A 15924-nucleotide genomic window follows, 5' to 3' on the forward strand; every position below is an offset into this window, starting at 1 on the left:
AATTAAACAACAAGAAAAAATGAAACTCATATAATGTCTAAAGCATTCCTTATTTCGACATCGGAAATCCGGAAGTCTCGTAAATATAAACAGCGTGGACAGTGGAACACATCAATGGTAGGCAACAATGGGCGTTTCCTGATATCAAGAAACGCCCCGAATTGCGGTCTGCAATTACACCCTAGATGGTAATTACCCTGTTCACCACCCGGTGAATCAATCGAGCGCCACCATTCGGCTTCCAGACTATCCGGGTTTGCGGGTTTATTTTCTTAGCTGGCTAGCTTGTTAATTGTATTGATCAGACAGTGGATACTTGTAATTTCATCACACCAAGCACACACGCGGTTAGCAGAGTAGTGGTTTAAAAGGCTAGCTAACTTGGATACCTGATAGCATGGAGGACGAATGCCACCCCAAAACATTGTAAGTAGTTATGAACACATCACGTAGTTTATAACTGTTGTTGGCCACACTAACGTTAGCCACCTAGCTAGCTATTGACATCAACCAAAGCCTCATCATTTCAACCCCAGCTGTTTGTAACGCACTTCTGTGTTAGGGCGTTGAGAGATAGCTAGCAGCTAGCTTACATTATTGTGCAGACAGTCTTGTCACCGTGGTGGGGTCAGCCTAATTCTTGGAATGGAAAACGTTCCGGTTATGGAATGTTGTGTGACGCATTCAAACTTCCAAACCATAATTACAAACGAGTGTTTCTCGTTATTCTTTTTCTATTGCCAGCTTTTAATTTTGGAAAGTAGTGGAAGTTATATTTTACGCACTTGATGTAACGCTCCATGGCCACATTTTTGTTCCAGGGATTAGTTAGAACCCATCGTGCAAGCTTTCTGGCTTGCTACACTTGTCAAATCACTAGTAAGTGTATGTATGTAAATTAGTTCATTTGGCCAAATGTATCACTAATTGTCCCCTCTTTTTCCACCAGATACGTGGGTAATCTTTCCAGAGATGTTACTGAAATTTTGATTCTTCAGCTGTTCACTCAGATAGGACCTTGCAAAAGTTGCAAAATGATTACTGAGGTGAGAAATATTTGTTATGGTGTTAGGCATACCTGTCGACATGGAAAAAATGTGTTGCTAACGTGTAGTAACATTATTAAGAGAATCCGTGTCTTTAATTTGTGTTGACAACCTACCAATAAATGATAAACTGAAGGGAGAGAAAATGTGTTTTCTTTTGTGTTAGAACGTTGCCGTTAACCTGTAATGTAATGTTAGATCAGATCCTTGCACAAGCAGCAGTAATTTTACCTTTCCACTGGTTTTCTCAACCTTTTCATCATCACCCTATCATTAAGTAAGGAAGAGGTGCCCCTCCTTAGATTTGGGAGTTTACTCATGTCTGTGGAGTCCTCAACATCTTTGGAGTTATTATAGATAGATAGAAAAGGAAAACATATAATTGTTTGCCATGGGATGATGATGTAATGGTCTCTAAAGGACCTGACCTCAGAGATTGTCCACACCTTCAGAGTCTATATCCTCCCTGTGATGGGATGATAGTGGATTGAGATGTCCCTGGCATATGTTTAAAACATCCACTCTTCTCCTTACAGATTATACTTTTTCCTGAAATGATTGGATATATAAGAGTGTAAGTTAACATAGTTTGGCTTAGTTTTACGCTGTACAAGCAGATGTACCATTAGTCCCATAGTTGACACACCTGTCCTATGTGGGAATCTAGGGCCGTTGAATGATGATAGGGTAATCCTGAATGATATTGTAATATAATCAGACTTGCAAATCTGTTCCATATGTCTGGCAATAATATCCTCTCCTGACTTTTTTCTCAGCAACCCGATAGCAGGAGGGTGAACTCTTCTGTTGGATTTTCTGTTTTGCAGCATACAAGCAATGACCCTTATTGCTTTGTGGAATTCTTTGAACATAGAGATGCTGCTGCTGCCCTCGCAGCCATGAATGGGAGGAAGATAATGGGAAAGGTAATTTGTCCACTCTAAAATTAAATGTATGGCAGGTCAGGGTCTCTGCTCTGGAATTGGCCAAGTATGCGGGTCCCTTCAGGGTGACTTTCAGGGACATGGAAAACCTTTCATTGCACGTGACTGTTATTTGAAATATTTAATCTTCAGGAGGTCAAAGTAAATTGGGCCACGACTCCAAGTAGCCAGAAGAAAGATACATCCAGTGAGTGTTGACCTTTTGATTTTCCTGTTTTAGAACCAAATCAGTATGCTAGAGAATAGTGAATATCTCTCTTGGTTGTTTCAGATCACTTCCATGTTTTTGTGGGAGACTTGAGCCCAGAGATCACCACTGATGATATCAAAGCTGCCTTTGCACCTTTTGGGAAAATCTCGTAAGTTTTATTTTTTAAGGTTTCAAATTTAGTATGATATACTTGTCCTCTCAACATGTTGTCATGCTCTGACAATGCTTTATATTTTTTGTCTGTTGTCTTTATCTAATCATTTTTGTGACTTTAGAATTCCTCTCATAGTTTGTGTTTGTAAAGTACCCAGAAAAACTTTTGTTGTCAATACATAAAACAGTATCTTATTGCAACCAATGCACCCTTGCATCTGGAGGAAAGCCTTTCTTAGCAAATTAGTCTTAAGTTCTCTGCTGTTTACAGGGTTGGGGTAAATTCCTTTTCAATTCTGTCAATTCAGGAAGTTAATTGAATTCCAATTAGATAATTGAAAAAAGGACTTTCTTTTTTGCCGAGTATGTTCCAATAGTCAGCAACTCACCAGCTGTGCATTCTTTATTTACATTCTACATTTCAAAACTAGAATTGGAATTTTATGGTTGGTTATGGATATTTAGTGATGTGAAATTATTTCCATTTGATTTAGCCAACATTGAAATGATTTGCTAATTTTACGTATGTGTTAAGTAGGATGAAGAAAGTGTCACAAGCCCTTTTGAAATCTTAATCAAGTATAATCAATCAATATCCAATATACAAATATCCTTTGTATTATGTAGATATTGTTTATAGGTAAAGTACCCTACAATATTTTAGGGTACAGTTTCTTCCCTGCCATTATCAACTTAAACTTCATTAAAAGTTTCAGCTTTCTATTCTCCCTCATGCCTGTTGATAAATGTAGGAAATGGTAAGTCATTGAATGTCAAATTTAAGGCAGTTCAATCTGTGTGTGTGTAATCCTTAAAAGCTTTCAGCTCACACTTAGTTGTTAATCTCAGTTGAGTAATAGCGCTCTGGTTATTTTACAGAAATGCTCATAGGATTGGACAGGAGCTTGAAGGCTAACAGCAAGGAACTGTGCACACTGGAAACTCAGATGTAGATTTTTTTTCTCATATCTATTTATTCTATTAATTTACATTTGTATTTATTACCAATCTTTTATATTAACATTACCTAGTTTAGCATAACATCTCCTATAATCAATATATTTGTTCTTAAGATTTGTGTAAAAAGTCACGTTTTGGTTGCTTAGTATTGTTGATAGTTTTATGCTCCTTTCCTAAGATTCTGAAATTGTCAATTTCTGAAAATTTGCAGCTCCCCAAACTCCATATTGGTGATAAAGAATTGACCAGGAAAAATAAAGAAATCTGTTAACAGGCCATGTATGCCTTTTTTTCTCTTTTGATATTTCTATATGTTTGTATTGGTACTGTAGGATGAGCACCATCAGCAGATGTAAGAAATGCATGGTAATCCATAGAAGAAGAAAAGTGTTGCTCTCAGACCTCAAGACGTAACGATAGTGTTGAGGGTTATTTAGTAGTTGGTAGGTGTAGTATTTAGTGCCAGAGAACTTTGTTTTAAAGGAATCTGAGACAGCTAAGACAACAGTGTAGGTTGCATGTCTTTGTAGTTGTTTTTGTTTTCCAATCCTGCTTTGCTTATCATTATTACCAGTAATCAGTTGAGGATTAAGATAGTTAAGATATTTAGATATGGGACCATGTAGAAGATTCTCTGTGTGTGTGTGTGTGTGTGTGTGTGTGTATGTGTGTGTTCTTTTATGATGCCTGTATCAATCAAGTGTTATGTTGCTACTGTGTCCTTCCAGGGATGCTCGTGTTGTAAAGGACATGACGACAGGGAAATCTAAGGGGTATGGATTTGTGTCCTTCTATAACAAACTGGTAAGGCTCCAGTGCAGGAACACAAGATGAAGGTTATTTCTATTTCTGTTACTATCCAATTTTTGTAGTTTTATAGATAAGTAATAGTACAAGCAATCCATATTAGGCTCCTTTTCTGTTCTATGTTGATCACCTTGCTGTAAGACTTTATACATTGTACACGTTATTATAATAGTTTATCATTCCTGAATATATTTTGTCTACAATGTTTAACTTGTTTGAAAGAGGTAGCACTTTTGGGATGTGTAGAATCTGGAGAGGAAGCTTTGTCTTTTGTCTCAATTTTCAGGATGCAGAGAATGCCATTGTACACATGGGTGGACAGTGGTTAGGGGGACGTCAGATAAGGACCAACTGGGCAACCCGTAAACCACCAGCTCCAAAGAATGTGCAAGACAGTAAGTATGATGAGTGAGACATCACTTAGATACAATGTGTTAATTTGATAGAGTAGAAATACGAGTTACCTCTCAAAATCTCATGGTAAGCTAAAACATTAGCTTAGTAGTTTGATGAATTGCAAACATATTGATTCAAGTGGTCCATCTTTGTATGTTTACATCAGATGGCTTGAAGCAGCTAAGGTTTGAAGATGTGGTGAATCATTCGAGTCCCCAGAACTGCACTGTGTATTGTGGAGGAATCCAGTCAGGACTATCAGGCAAGTAATTTATTCCATATTTATTAAGATACCTGCACACTGTGGAAGTAATGTTGCGACCTGTCAAACCATTACTAATCATCAAACACCACTTACTTATGACTATGATGTATTTGGCTGTTTCTCCATTATCCTGCATAATACTTCCCTATCACATTCTGTTTAGATGGCCTCAACCAAATTGGAATTTCTACCTTGATTTTCAGTCTTTAAGCCCATTACATTGTCAAATGTCCATGATTTGACCAATGTATTGCTGGTGCAAGCCTATTTCATTACAATCTTTTTTCTTGCAGAGCACCTCATGCGACAGACATTCTCACCCTTTGGGCAAATAATGGAAATTAGAGTTTTCCCAGAGAAAGGTTACTCTTTCATCAGGTACTGTAAGCAGTAATACTTTTAGTGCACAACATGCATCGCCACATTTTGCCTCTAGGGGACAGTACCTGTACATGACTCACTGATGAATCAGTCAATACTACACACACACACAATTTGTCCTGGTATTGGTAACATCTATACACACATTACATGAACATTTGAGCTTCCTCTCCCTCATTTGAATTAGTAAGTATTCCTTCATTGTACAGTAGTGCTTATATTTAGTGCCAGGGCACCATGATTGCAATGCTGAAAGCTATCTTCTTTTGAAAGGTTCTCTTCCCATGAAAGCGCTGCCCATGCCATTGTCTCAGTAAATGGAACAACCATCGAAAGCCACATGGTGAAGTGCTACTGGGGCAAAGAATCTCCCGATTTGGCCAAGAATTTACAACAGGTAGGGCACAGTTGGAAGTTTTTTTTTAAAATGGTTAATTGTTTTTATTCTATGCTTTATTGTATTTGTCTTCCATTGTCTTTAAACAGATGGAGTATGGGCAGTGGGGGCAGTGGAACCAAATGTATGGGAACCCTCAGCAGTACGGACAGTACATGACAAACGGTTGGCAAGTGCCCTCTTACGGAGTGTATGGTCAGACCTGGAATCAACAAGGATTCGGTGTAGAGTAAGTTAAACTATTTTTGATGATGCACTTTGTCAAATGTGTTTGATGAAACCATGATTTCCTATCCTTACCCTATAGGCTGCTTGTCCTTACCCTACAGGATGTTCGCAGCACCATATTTTTTCTGGAGAGCAGTTAGACTGACTATCAGTTCTGATGCTTTACATAAGGGGCCTAGTGGTACTGTTCCTGTGTCATTCATAATGTTTTTATTATTTCCTGCTCTCTTGTTTTGCTTTTTTCAACAGCTTATCATTTCAGTGACCAGTATTTTAACGAAGTACAGTGAAAGTTTTTAGCTCTGAGTTCATGTAATGTAGATAGTCTTGGACTACCTTGCAGTAGATGTAATAAAAAGTCCACCAAACATTGTCATATATTGTAGTAGCTAAGTGTAAATGTCCCAATAATGTTATGTATACATGTAACTCAGTTCCAAACACTGGAGACACCATGGAAGAAACTATGTCTCTACTGTGTAGGCTTTATGGTTAGCTAGTCTGCCTTCGTTGTGTATTGTTGTTTGACTGGTTCTCTCGCTGCATAGCCACACACAAGGACTCCAGTGATGATGATGGTCAAAGGGGTTGCTATTTATTGCTCTCCAACAATCACAAGCTCAGACTCAGTAATATATTCAAACACTGAATTATCTCATAACAGTATTGCATACACCATAGGTAACCGTGTAGCCTACTACAGTAGCTGGTACATATATATAAACATTTGAAACAAAGTAGATCCATGTCATGTCAACTAGATTATGTAGACGAACACTCAAAATGCAACCAAATAGAATACATATTAGGAATTCCTTTCTGGAAGTTTTAAAATGCTTATGGTGCTTATTATTATATAAAATTACAAAGGGATTTCATTACAACCATGGGAGTTATGTAAACATATTTAAAAACAGCTTAATAGACTTAATGTGACAGTGCACCTGTTACATTCACATTAAGCCTTTTTGACAGCCCAGAAGTTATAGTTGACACAACAAATCAAAGCTTGTCATTCAAAATGAGTAGATTCATTTAGGATTAAGGCATATATACTGGCAAACATTACAGGTGGGTAGAAAAGTCAATTAATCTCAGTGTAAACAACTTTTAAGATCTGATTTGCTCTACCACTGTAAGTTACCTGTCAGTTTATTTCTGTCAGCATGATTCTCCTGAATAGCAATGATTTGACTTATATTTTGACTTTTTCTAGAGATGGATTTTGATTGGATTGGATCTACAGCCCTGATCATTCTGACTGCAGTTTCTTGTTGACATTTGCAAGCATATATCTAGTGTCATTGCAAACCTGGAAAGAGTGTTTGTTTGACATTAGGACCACACTAAACTAAGACATCTTGTTCACAGGGACTCCATTCTGGCAGCAACAGCACAGAACGTATCAAGGTGACGAATGCTTTCCAGTCCAAACACTCCTTTTACTCTCCTGGCTTTGTACTGTATGATGCCATAACCCTTTTGTGTCTCCTCTCCCTTTCAGGCAGTCCCAGTCCCCAGCTTGGTTGGGAGGGTTTGGATCCCCACCGTCCCAGCCCCAGCCTGGCCCTGTAATGCCCAACCAGGCAAACTTCAGTATGACTGGCTATCAGACACAGTGAGCTGGCTCTCACATTAGTAACACAGTCAGATCACCACATGGAAATGAGTGGACTTTCTTAAAGAACCCAGCATGTATACATCTGGAACGATTCTTTGTTAAGCCTTTCCAATATGTGAGGAAGCAAATGTTACTTATAAAGACCGTAATGTTGGGTGGGCAAAGACATTTTGTTGTGTATAAATGACATTTCAACAAAAATTAAAAAATTAAAATTTCAAGTTTTTTTTCAATGTTTTATTGATACCGTTTTTAAATGAGGTGATTTGGCCACATTTTTGGTAACCCTTATCACTCCCATAGTTTTTGTAGAACCATCAGAGGTGTAAAATAGTGTACTATCACTTTAATGTAGCCTAAAACAGACTTGAAGGTAATGTTTACCCCAGAGTTTGTCATAGGAAATTGACACAGGTACATTGTTGAAAAAACAGATGAAAGTTATAAATTATCTAAATATAATGTTCCAATTTGCTTCATGCAAACTTTGATCCTGTGTTTACATTTTGGTCCAACAAAGCAATTTTATGGAAAAGCACTTTTTTGGTTTACCTGTTTCCTGTAAATATTCCGGCATATGGATATAGGTCGTGTGTCGTCATATTGAACATTTTATTTGCTTCATTGCCCTTTTCTCTTGACATTGTACTTGATACTATGTGGATATCATCATGCTATTTTTTTGCGTATAACTGTAAATGTCACTTACTTGGTCATGAAGGCCAAATATGTACATAACCCTTGAAATCTTGGCATGATACAAGGGTTTGCAAGCATGTACTCTTTTATAGTAACACAGTAGCTCCACAAACCCAGTGCTGTATATACTGTACCTGGAGATGAGTGTGCAATGCAGGGCTGACATTCAATTTATTCAGCATAGTTTACAAAGAAGCACCTTTTTTGATTCTAATAATTGAAGCCCTGTTAGAAAGCTGAATTCTAGATTTTAGATTCTTCTGAGGGTTTTCCCATTTTAAGTTTGTGTGCCATTTACAGTGCATTATTAGGAGAGAAAAGATGAATGTTTCCTGCAGACTTTGAGTTTGAATTGCATGTTTTTTCAATGTAAATGTATTATTTTGGTGGCTCAGAGTATTGAATAGAGTAATGTAAGAATTGTTTTAATGATAAACAAAAGTCACACTAAATTGATGATTTGAACCAAATATGCTGTTGCCATTTTGTGTTTGTGTTCAATGCATTTACTTATACCTTATTCAAATTGTCTTGAGCTGTTCTGTAAACCTCTTCAATAGTAACAGTTTCCCTTGCTACCTGTTAACAAAAATGGTGGGTTGGAATCCTAACTTGAATTTGAATCCTCATTTTCAAATTTCCCATTGATATCAATGCGAGATATATGCAAAAGTCACGCGCGTGGATCTTGAGTTAGGATTCCACAGAAAATAGGTTAGAGACAAATTGACAGGACACTTTTATTGAGTTATGATTTATGTACAATAAAGGTACAACAGAAACAATGTTGAATTATGTCTATTTTACGCTTTTATAATGATTAAACTTAATCACTGATCTATTCAGGAAAGCTATAGATGTCTATAATATTTTGGGGGTAGATTTTAACACAGAGCATAAGTATAGATTTAACTACATGTTACAATGGACATCAATATTCAAGCATTAACTCACTAAAACATACTGTGATGTTAATACATTATACATTCATAAAGTGAGATGTGAGGTGGTGGTAGTTGGGTATTTACATAGTGTAGGATATTGCACATAATACAAGTGTTATACACAAATGTGTAAGGAAAATGGAAAGCAGACATCAACAGCAAAAAGAAAAGCACTACAATTTACATAATCACTAAATCCCAGCACAAATGGATATAATGAACTCCAAAAACGACAAAAAACACAGGTATTGTCTACAACACAGTGCAGCTAGCTACAGAATGTGTTAACAGTACTCTAACCATCAGCAATACTTTGCACTGCACTTTGTACTGTAGTCACTGGACTGTCTTGTTTCAATTAATGCCGTCAATTCAAAAAGTACTTGGTTATCATTGTACCATCAAACACCAGGTAAAACTATACTTATTTGACTATGATCTGCTTTAAAGGGGCAATCTCGGACATACATATCTTTACTTTTAAATTAATGATATACAGCCATTGATTCTTAAGGAATTTAACTTATAAATGCCATGTCATCAGAACCCCAAATATGATTGTTTTACTCCATTGAGTAAGCAAACACTGTAGAGCTTCCAAACATGGATAAAATTATCATTTTGATCTCAGTCCATGCATTCATAGTTCATACTATGAATTTGAGAGTGGTTACATTTCTCCAGCCCCATCCCTCAGCAGCCAAAAAAAGTGGTGGGTAGACAACTTTATTGTTGTTTAAATCCCAGATTGCCCCTTATCATAAATTATATTTACTTGACTATAGACAGCAATTAATTAGACCTTTAATCTTTGACATTCTGGTTTGATTTCATTCAACTTGTAGAAATGATTGACCTTTTTTTTTTGCAATACAAGTTGACCTCTTAAAAAGCTGGTAAAAGTGAAAAAGCAGAGCTCTGAATAAGTAGTAAAGTGTTTATAACCTGTTCAGCTAAGTCAACATTGCGTTTCTCAATAGAATCCATGATCACATTTCTTCTTCGGGATGCATTGATTACATATGCATCACATGTGACTGTTGGCCATTGGCCAGCCTTTACCAGGGTCCAGACGATCATATGTGGCATTTCCTGCAGGAGTTGTTCTCCAAGATGGCATCTCTGCTCTCATCCCTCTTTCTAGATGTACCAGAACATTCCCATCTGAAGCAGGTTTTTCAGTCTATGGAAAGTGTTAGCAAGAGGTAAAAAGGTTGAACAATAAATGTCTTTGTACCTCTCAATTGTGAGGTGGTTTAGCATTTTCTAAATATCAACCATACTCACATCATTTTTGGTCACACATGGTTTTCCCATTACTTCTTTTCCTTTAGTCCTGCTGCTCTCCTGCAGTTCCAGTTTCTCAGTGACTTTGTCAAACTTGGACATGATAACAGCTACAGTGCTTTCTAGTTGTAGAACCTGTCTGACCAACCTTATATGGAGGAGAGGAAACATTATTGTTATGAGAGACGGTGGTGCACAATAAATTGTAACTAACAATACGCATGACGTGACTGCATGAATGTGTGGTTTGGTATTCACCTCCTCTGAAGTTTGTGTAGTCTAGTGTCTAGTCTAGATATTTATTGTCTGAAAATAATATTGCTTTCATTGGTCTCTATTTCATTGTGTACCCAACATTAATGTTATGCAATACTCTAAGAAGCTTGAAAGAGTTTACATGACATGTTAGTTTTCATTGTACACTGAAATGATAGGACAGTATTTTGAATATGGTGGCCTTCACATAAGAGGCCTTTCAGACTTGGTCTAATCATGCTACCTGTGATCAGAGTTAGAAATCTGTTGTTAGGCTTTTGTTTCAATAAATGTAAATTGTTCATTCACAATTAATCATGAACAATGTCAAGCAGTTGATGGTCTGGACGCAAACATCTGTGATCGACATCCTATCAGCTGTCATTCGATCACAAAGCCACATGTGAAGACCAAGTCTGAAAGTGGTCTAAATGGTATTGGCTCCCTGCTCTATCGTGGTGCCAATATTCAACATACTTTTGAAACTCCTCTTGCTCCATCATGGTTTTACGGGGCCTGTTCTTTTGCTCCTCTGCATCCATAGGCGATTCCTCCAGCGAGCCATTACCATAGTTTCTTCCGAGATTGTTTAGCTCAGCACTAAGAGCATCCTGAGGATAATGAAATTATGAAATACAACAATGAATTGTTATGGAATAACAGTTAAAACATGTGAATCTATACTTTTATTTGCACAATGGTGGATTTGTTTAAATGGCTAGTTTACTTCAGTCTATTTACCCTTTTCTCTTCCAGCTCCCTTTTCATCTTCTCTTGCTCTTCTTGGTCCAGAATTTGATTTCCATCATGATCAAATCTAGAGAATGCTGCAGAGATTTCATGGTCAGCATGCCCCATCCTAAGGGGTTTGCACAAGAGAGAGGAGGGCCAACATTAATATCACATATCTACCGGTATGTTTGTTTATGCATGTTTCTCTGCCTTTTTTACTTTAAGGATGGGTGGTGTGACTTACTCTTTCAAAGTTTCTCTGAAGTCTTTGAATTCTAGCTCTTTTGATCCAGATCTTAGGGCTTTTTGAACATCTGATATCTTCTCCTTTTTAAGTTTCAGTTTCATGAAGGTCTTCATGTAGCTCTGAAATGCAATTACATATTTTTTAATATTCATTTATATTTGGATTTTCATTACATCTTACATTTAAATAATTGTTTACCTGTTTGATGATGTCAGTGATCTGCAGTTCATCTTTCTGGGATGACAGCTCCTCCTTAACCTCAGAATATGTGTCATTGATAATGGCCAGAAACATGTTCTATGAAACAAAAACCATGACAATAAGACTAAAATCCATGATTTAATATTGTTCACTGTTCTGAAATTCAATAGAAGGTGTCGAGTTTAGGGCAACTTACAAGTAACACAAAGAAGACAAAGAACACATAGGTGACAAAATAGATTGGTCCAAGGACTCTGTTGGCTCGTTCAATGGCATCATAATCAAAATCTCCAAGGATAATCCTGAACTGTGTGAAACTGTAGAAGGGACAGCAAATTAACAAATAAGATCAATCAAATAATGCCACTATTCACATTCCAATTGCCAGTTGTGTAGACACTTGACTGTTATTAATTTAAGAGGATAATGGTTGCTTAGTGTACTCCTTCTCTTACATGCACTTGACAAAGGTGCTGAAGGATTCCACCTCTGTTCCAAAGAGCAGATATCCAAGCTGAGCATATGCAAAGAACACTATGAAGAACATAATGGCGAATCCCATGATGTCTTTTGCACAGCGGCCCAGAGTGGAGGACAGCTGTGTCATGGTCTTATTGAAACTGATGTACTTGAAAACCTATAGGAGCAAGAAAAGAGTCATGTTTTTCAATAATGGCACCGATGATAAAGATATGAACGTTTTTGAGGATTAAACCAGCACTCTACCTTGATCCAAGCGAAGAACAAATTTACTGCATTCATGTTGTTGTATTGTGTTTGCCAGAATGCAAGAAATTCAAAGTCTGCATAAATATGAGGTTGTTGCAATAGTTTTCCAAGCAATTTATCCACTTTAATTGTGCGGAAAACATTAAAGATGATTGCAACAATGGCGAGCTGTGGAAAACAGATATGTTATTTTCTTCCTCTGACAAATATTCATCAATTTGAGTTAATAAGACTATAGTTTTGCTATGGTTACAGGCTATGGTAGAAACATTTTATTAGGCTACATGCTCTAAAAAGGTTGATATTATCTGTTTGTTAAAACAATCACTGAAATTATTCCAATCTTGTATTGTCATTGAGGAATGTATGATAATTGGACTAGACTGTCTGAAATTATGAGATCTTAAACTGAAAATTCTCTCACCAGTATGACAACCACATCCAGAGTGTTCCAGATGCTTCTGAAGTAGGACAACTTGTGTATTCGTAGCTCAAGAATCTCCTCCACAATGTAATAGAGAATGAATACACAGAACACCATCTCACAGCCAATGATGAAGTAGTCCCAGTAGGTGATGTAACGAATCAGCTTTACTGTCCTTATCTGGTAGGAAGGTATTGCTCCACCAGTGGCCGGAAATTCAACCATTAACCTGCAGGACAGGAAAAGATTGTATTTTGACTACTTTAAATTTGTGAAGGATTTTAAAATGGTGTTACTGTTGAAAGTGTTCTCCCTACCTGATGACACAGAACAGGTTGATGTTAGCATTGTAAGTGGAGAAGTCGATGAACACTGCCCTGGTTCCACGGTCTAACCACAGGTTATTCATCATCTCTATTAGGACTGCAGCACTCTCCTCCTTGGTCCTATTCAAGTCCTGGTAGTATCCTCCCCCACTGTACGTGGTCAGCAGGCCCCAGTGAGCCGAACCCTTGATCTCTTTCTCTGGGTGGTACTGCCAACTGTAGATAGGGATGAGAGGAGCTCTTGTGCTTTCAGCCGTTCAGAACTACAATTAATCATTTCAGTGTTGTCCGTTTCTATTGGATTTACTCCCAAATACTTAAAAGAAAGGAAAAACACCCAAAGAAAAATGTTCAACTCACGCAGTTCCATTGATAAGGCCAAATTCCAGGTCATCCTCCTTCTTCTCATTATAGACATCAAAGCATCCTGTGATTTCATTCTGGAAGTCGTTGTGGACCTTACAAGAGTTCTTCTTTATCTTGATCTGTCTCATCCTGGGAACCCCCAGCAGCATGTTCTCATAGTAGATAAAGGACTGGTCTCCATTCTGCAGAGACTGGTTGTTGTACCATTTGGTCCAGTAGAGGCCGTCCAGTAATGGGCCCTGGGCATACTGTTCAAACACAAAGAGGTAGGGACAGAGTAAACGGTAGATATCAAAACTACGCCAAAGCATCAGCCTTTTCTTTAACTTTATCATGCCACTTATTGACTGATGTCATCATTTCCACCAGTGTTTTAGTTTAAATAATGTCAAGTCAAAATGTGGGAGGGTACTTACAGTCCAGAAGTCTGCCATGCTGCTAATGGACTGAAACTTCACCCCACTGTCACTGGGCGTATTCACAAACAGGTCTGTCATGACTTTAGTGTAGTAGTAGGTGCTTGAGCTGGTCATGCCATATGTCACTAAAAGAGACAACACAGCCACACTGTTATGATCAGCCATTGATTCATATTAGGCTTGACTCTGAAATGTTGTCCATTCAAATGGCCAAGACAAGGAAATTCAGAAGCAGACACGCAGGGCTTCTCAATCAGGACTTGTCATTTAGCCACGATTGCCTCCCAGAAGTCAAAGAGCCCCAGATTAGAGCAGGTAATTTGTTTGAAGAGAGAACATGTTGGCTGACACAAATAGCCTCATCTAACAATGTAAATCCAACACAGACAAAGCAACAATGGCTTGAGCCAATACTCTTATCAGTGAAAGGCAGGAGAGCTGTCCCTGTGTGCTCTTCAGTCGTAATGCTCTGATGGACAATGCCTTTCAGCCAGAGAGGAGGGGGAGGGAATTGTATAATGGGCACTAAGGCAGCGAGAAACAGCTGATGATAAATCAACACATCCCATAGACTCTACAATAACAGCTTGCTAAAACAGTCATCATTTCAAAATCGGTTCTACTAGGAAGACTATTATAATATTTTTTAATATAAACCAACCTGCACAATAACTGGATTTATACCACAGACATTAAGTATAATTTATATATTTTTTATAATTTCTTGACATTTAACACTCAAAACGATTGGAAAATACAGTAACAAAATACCACTGAAATTTAGCATGGCAAAAATATTGTTCCCAAATTTGATCACATCATTGGTTAGCAAAATATTGAAAAACTGTTATCTTAACATGCAGAAACGACAAATGTTTACCATTTCATTAATGTTATGGACCAATTTATTTAATTTCACTCTTTTAGTTGCATTACAGCACTCAACATTATCTATCATTACAGTCATACATGGATAAATGCGTTTATTCAGTCATAATATAGGCTACACAGTCATTGTGAACACATTTCCAATACTAGATGAAATGGATAATATTGTTGACATACTTACATAGACATATATCCACAAGGAAAACCAAATATACCAGTAACTCCCTCAGTGTGGTCCTAACAAATAGTTCTCTGTTGTCTGAAGTGTTCTCAGTCAGTGTAGTGCCCCACAATCCTACACAATAGAGAACATTTGTAAGCAAGATATAACAGTTAAGATATTGTTTATCAACAAAGTGGAATTTCAAAGCTTGTTTTTGTAGCTTTGTAATAATTGTTCACTGTCATTAAAACAAACAGATTTAAGACATACATTTAATGAAACAAGATACCAAGAAAAGATTATGTCTTTGCGTTAAATTGGTCTTTGTACTGTACATCCAAGCAGACAATTTCAGACTGATATCTTTTTAGGGTTGCATTTCTCAATGACTGACAGGGTCAAGAGTTATGAAAATTATGAAAATGTGACACTAGACAAACGTGACAGTGCACAACAGATGTATACAGTGTAATTGAAGCAAATGAAAAGGCTACAATTAGCTCTCTAACAAATTCCTACCTTTAAAAAAGGAGCAGCACCGAGCACGTTTCTTCTCGGAGCCTTGGTCCAGTGGCTTGACCTCTGCTGGGAAAGGGCTTGGCGCATTCAGTTTGCACATGCTGTCGAAGGAGCCCTGGAAGAGGGGCTCGGGGTTGTAGACAGTGCTGATGGTACGAGGCAGGGGTGGGGGAGAGCCACAGTATCCTTGGTTCACCCAGGACCCATTCCCCAAGCTGTCCAACTCACACTCTACCTGGCCACTCAAGTGGCTCTCGGCCCGGTTGTTCATGTGCTGCATGATGGGGATAACCTGGCTTTTACTGTATGAGTCAGA

The 15924-nt window shown here is 37.7% G+C and overlaps 2 protein-coding genes across 4 annotated transcripts; one reads left to right on the plus strand and one right to left on the minus strand.

Moving 5' to 3' along the window:
* Nucleotides 1-231: 231 nt before the first annotated feature.
* tial1 (TIA1 cytotoxic granule-associated RNA binding protein-like 1) lies at nucleotides 232-8872 on the plus strand. Of its 3 annotated transcripts, none has more exons than XM_083694449.1 (13): nucleotides 232-426; nucleotides 950-1046; nucleotides 1823-1972; nucleotides 2123-2177; nucleotides 2262-2349; nucleotides 4043-4118; nucleotides 4408-4516; nucleotides 4684-4779; nucleotides 5076-5160; nucleotides 5437-5560; nucleotides 5650-5789; nucleotides 7160-7198; nucleotides 7293-8872. In XM_083694449.1, exons 1-13 carry the CDS (start codon nucleotides 398-400, stop codon nucleotides 7408-7410), a joined length of 1206 nt encoding a protein of 401 aa, XP_083550575.1. In that variant the 5' UTR covers nucleotides 232-397; the 3' UTR covers nucleotides 7411-8872. The 3 variants fall into 3 exon arrangements, with proteins under 3 accessions (XP_083550575.1, XP_083550576.1, XP_083550577.1); XM_083694450.1 differs by having other exon boundaries at nucleotides 1874-1972; XM_083694451.1 differs by having other exon boundaries at nucleotides 396-426; nucleotides 1921-1972.
* Nucleotides 8873-10061: 1189 nt separating this feature from the next.
* Nucleotides 10062-15924, minus strand: pkd2l1 (polycystic kidney disease 2-like 1). Its single transcript, XM_083696433.1, has 15 exons — nucleotides 15609-15924; nucleotides 15108-15221; nucleotides 14036-14163; nucleotides 13614-13867; nucleotides 13245-13469; nucleotides 12928-13156; nucleotides 12501-12671; nucleotides 12230-12411; nucleotides 11971-12091; nucleotides 11772-11870; nucleotides 11571-11692; nucleotides 11336-11453; nucleotides 11072-11205; nucleotides 10340-10487; nucleotides 10062-10235 (listed from the first exon to the last, which is right to left on the minus strand). Exons 1-15 carry the CDS (start codon nucleotides 15886-15888, stop codon nucleotides 10080-10082), a joined length of 2481 nt encoding a protein of 826 aa, XP_083552559.1. The 5' UTR covers nucleotides 15889-15924; the 3' UTR covers nucleotides 10062-10079.

Source organism: Argentina silus (genome assembly GCF_951799395.1).
Source record: "Argentina silus genome assembly, chromosome: X".
Taxonomy (NCBI): Eukaryota; Metazoa; Chordata; class Actinopteri; order Argentiniformes; family Argentinidae; genus Argentina; species Argentina silus.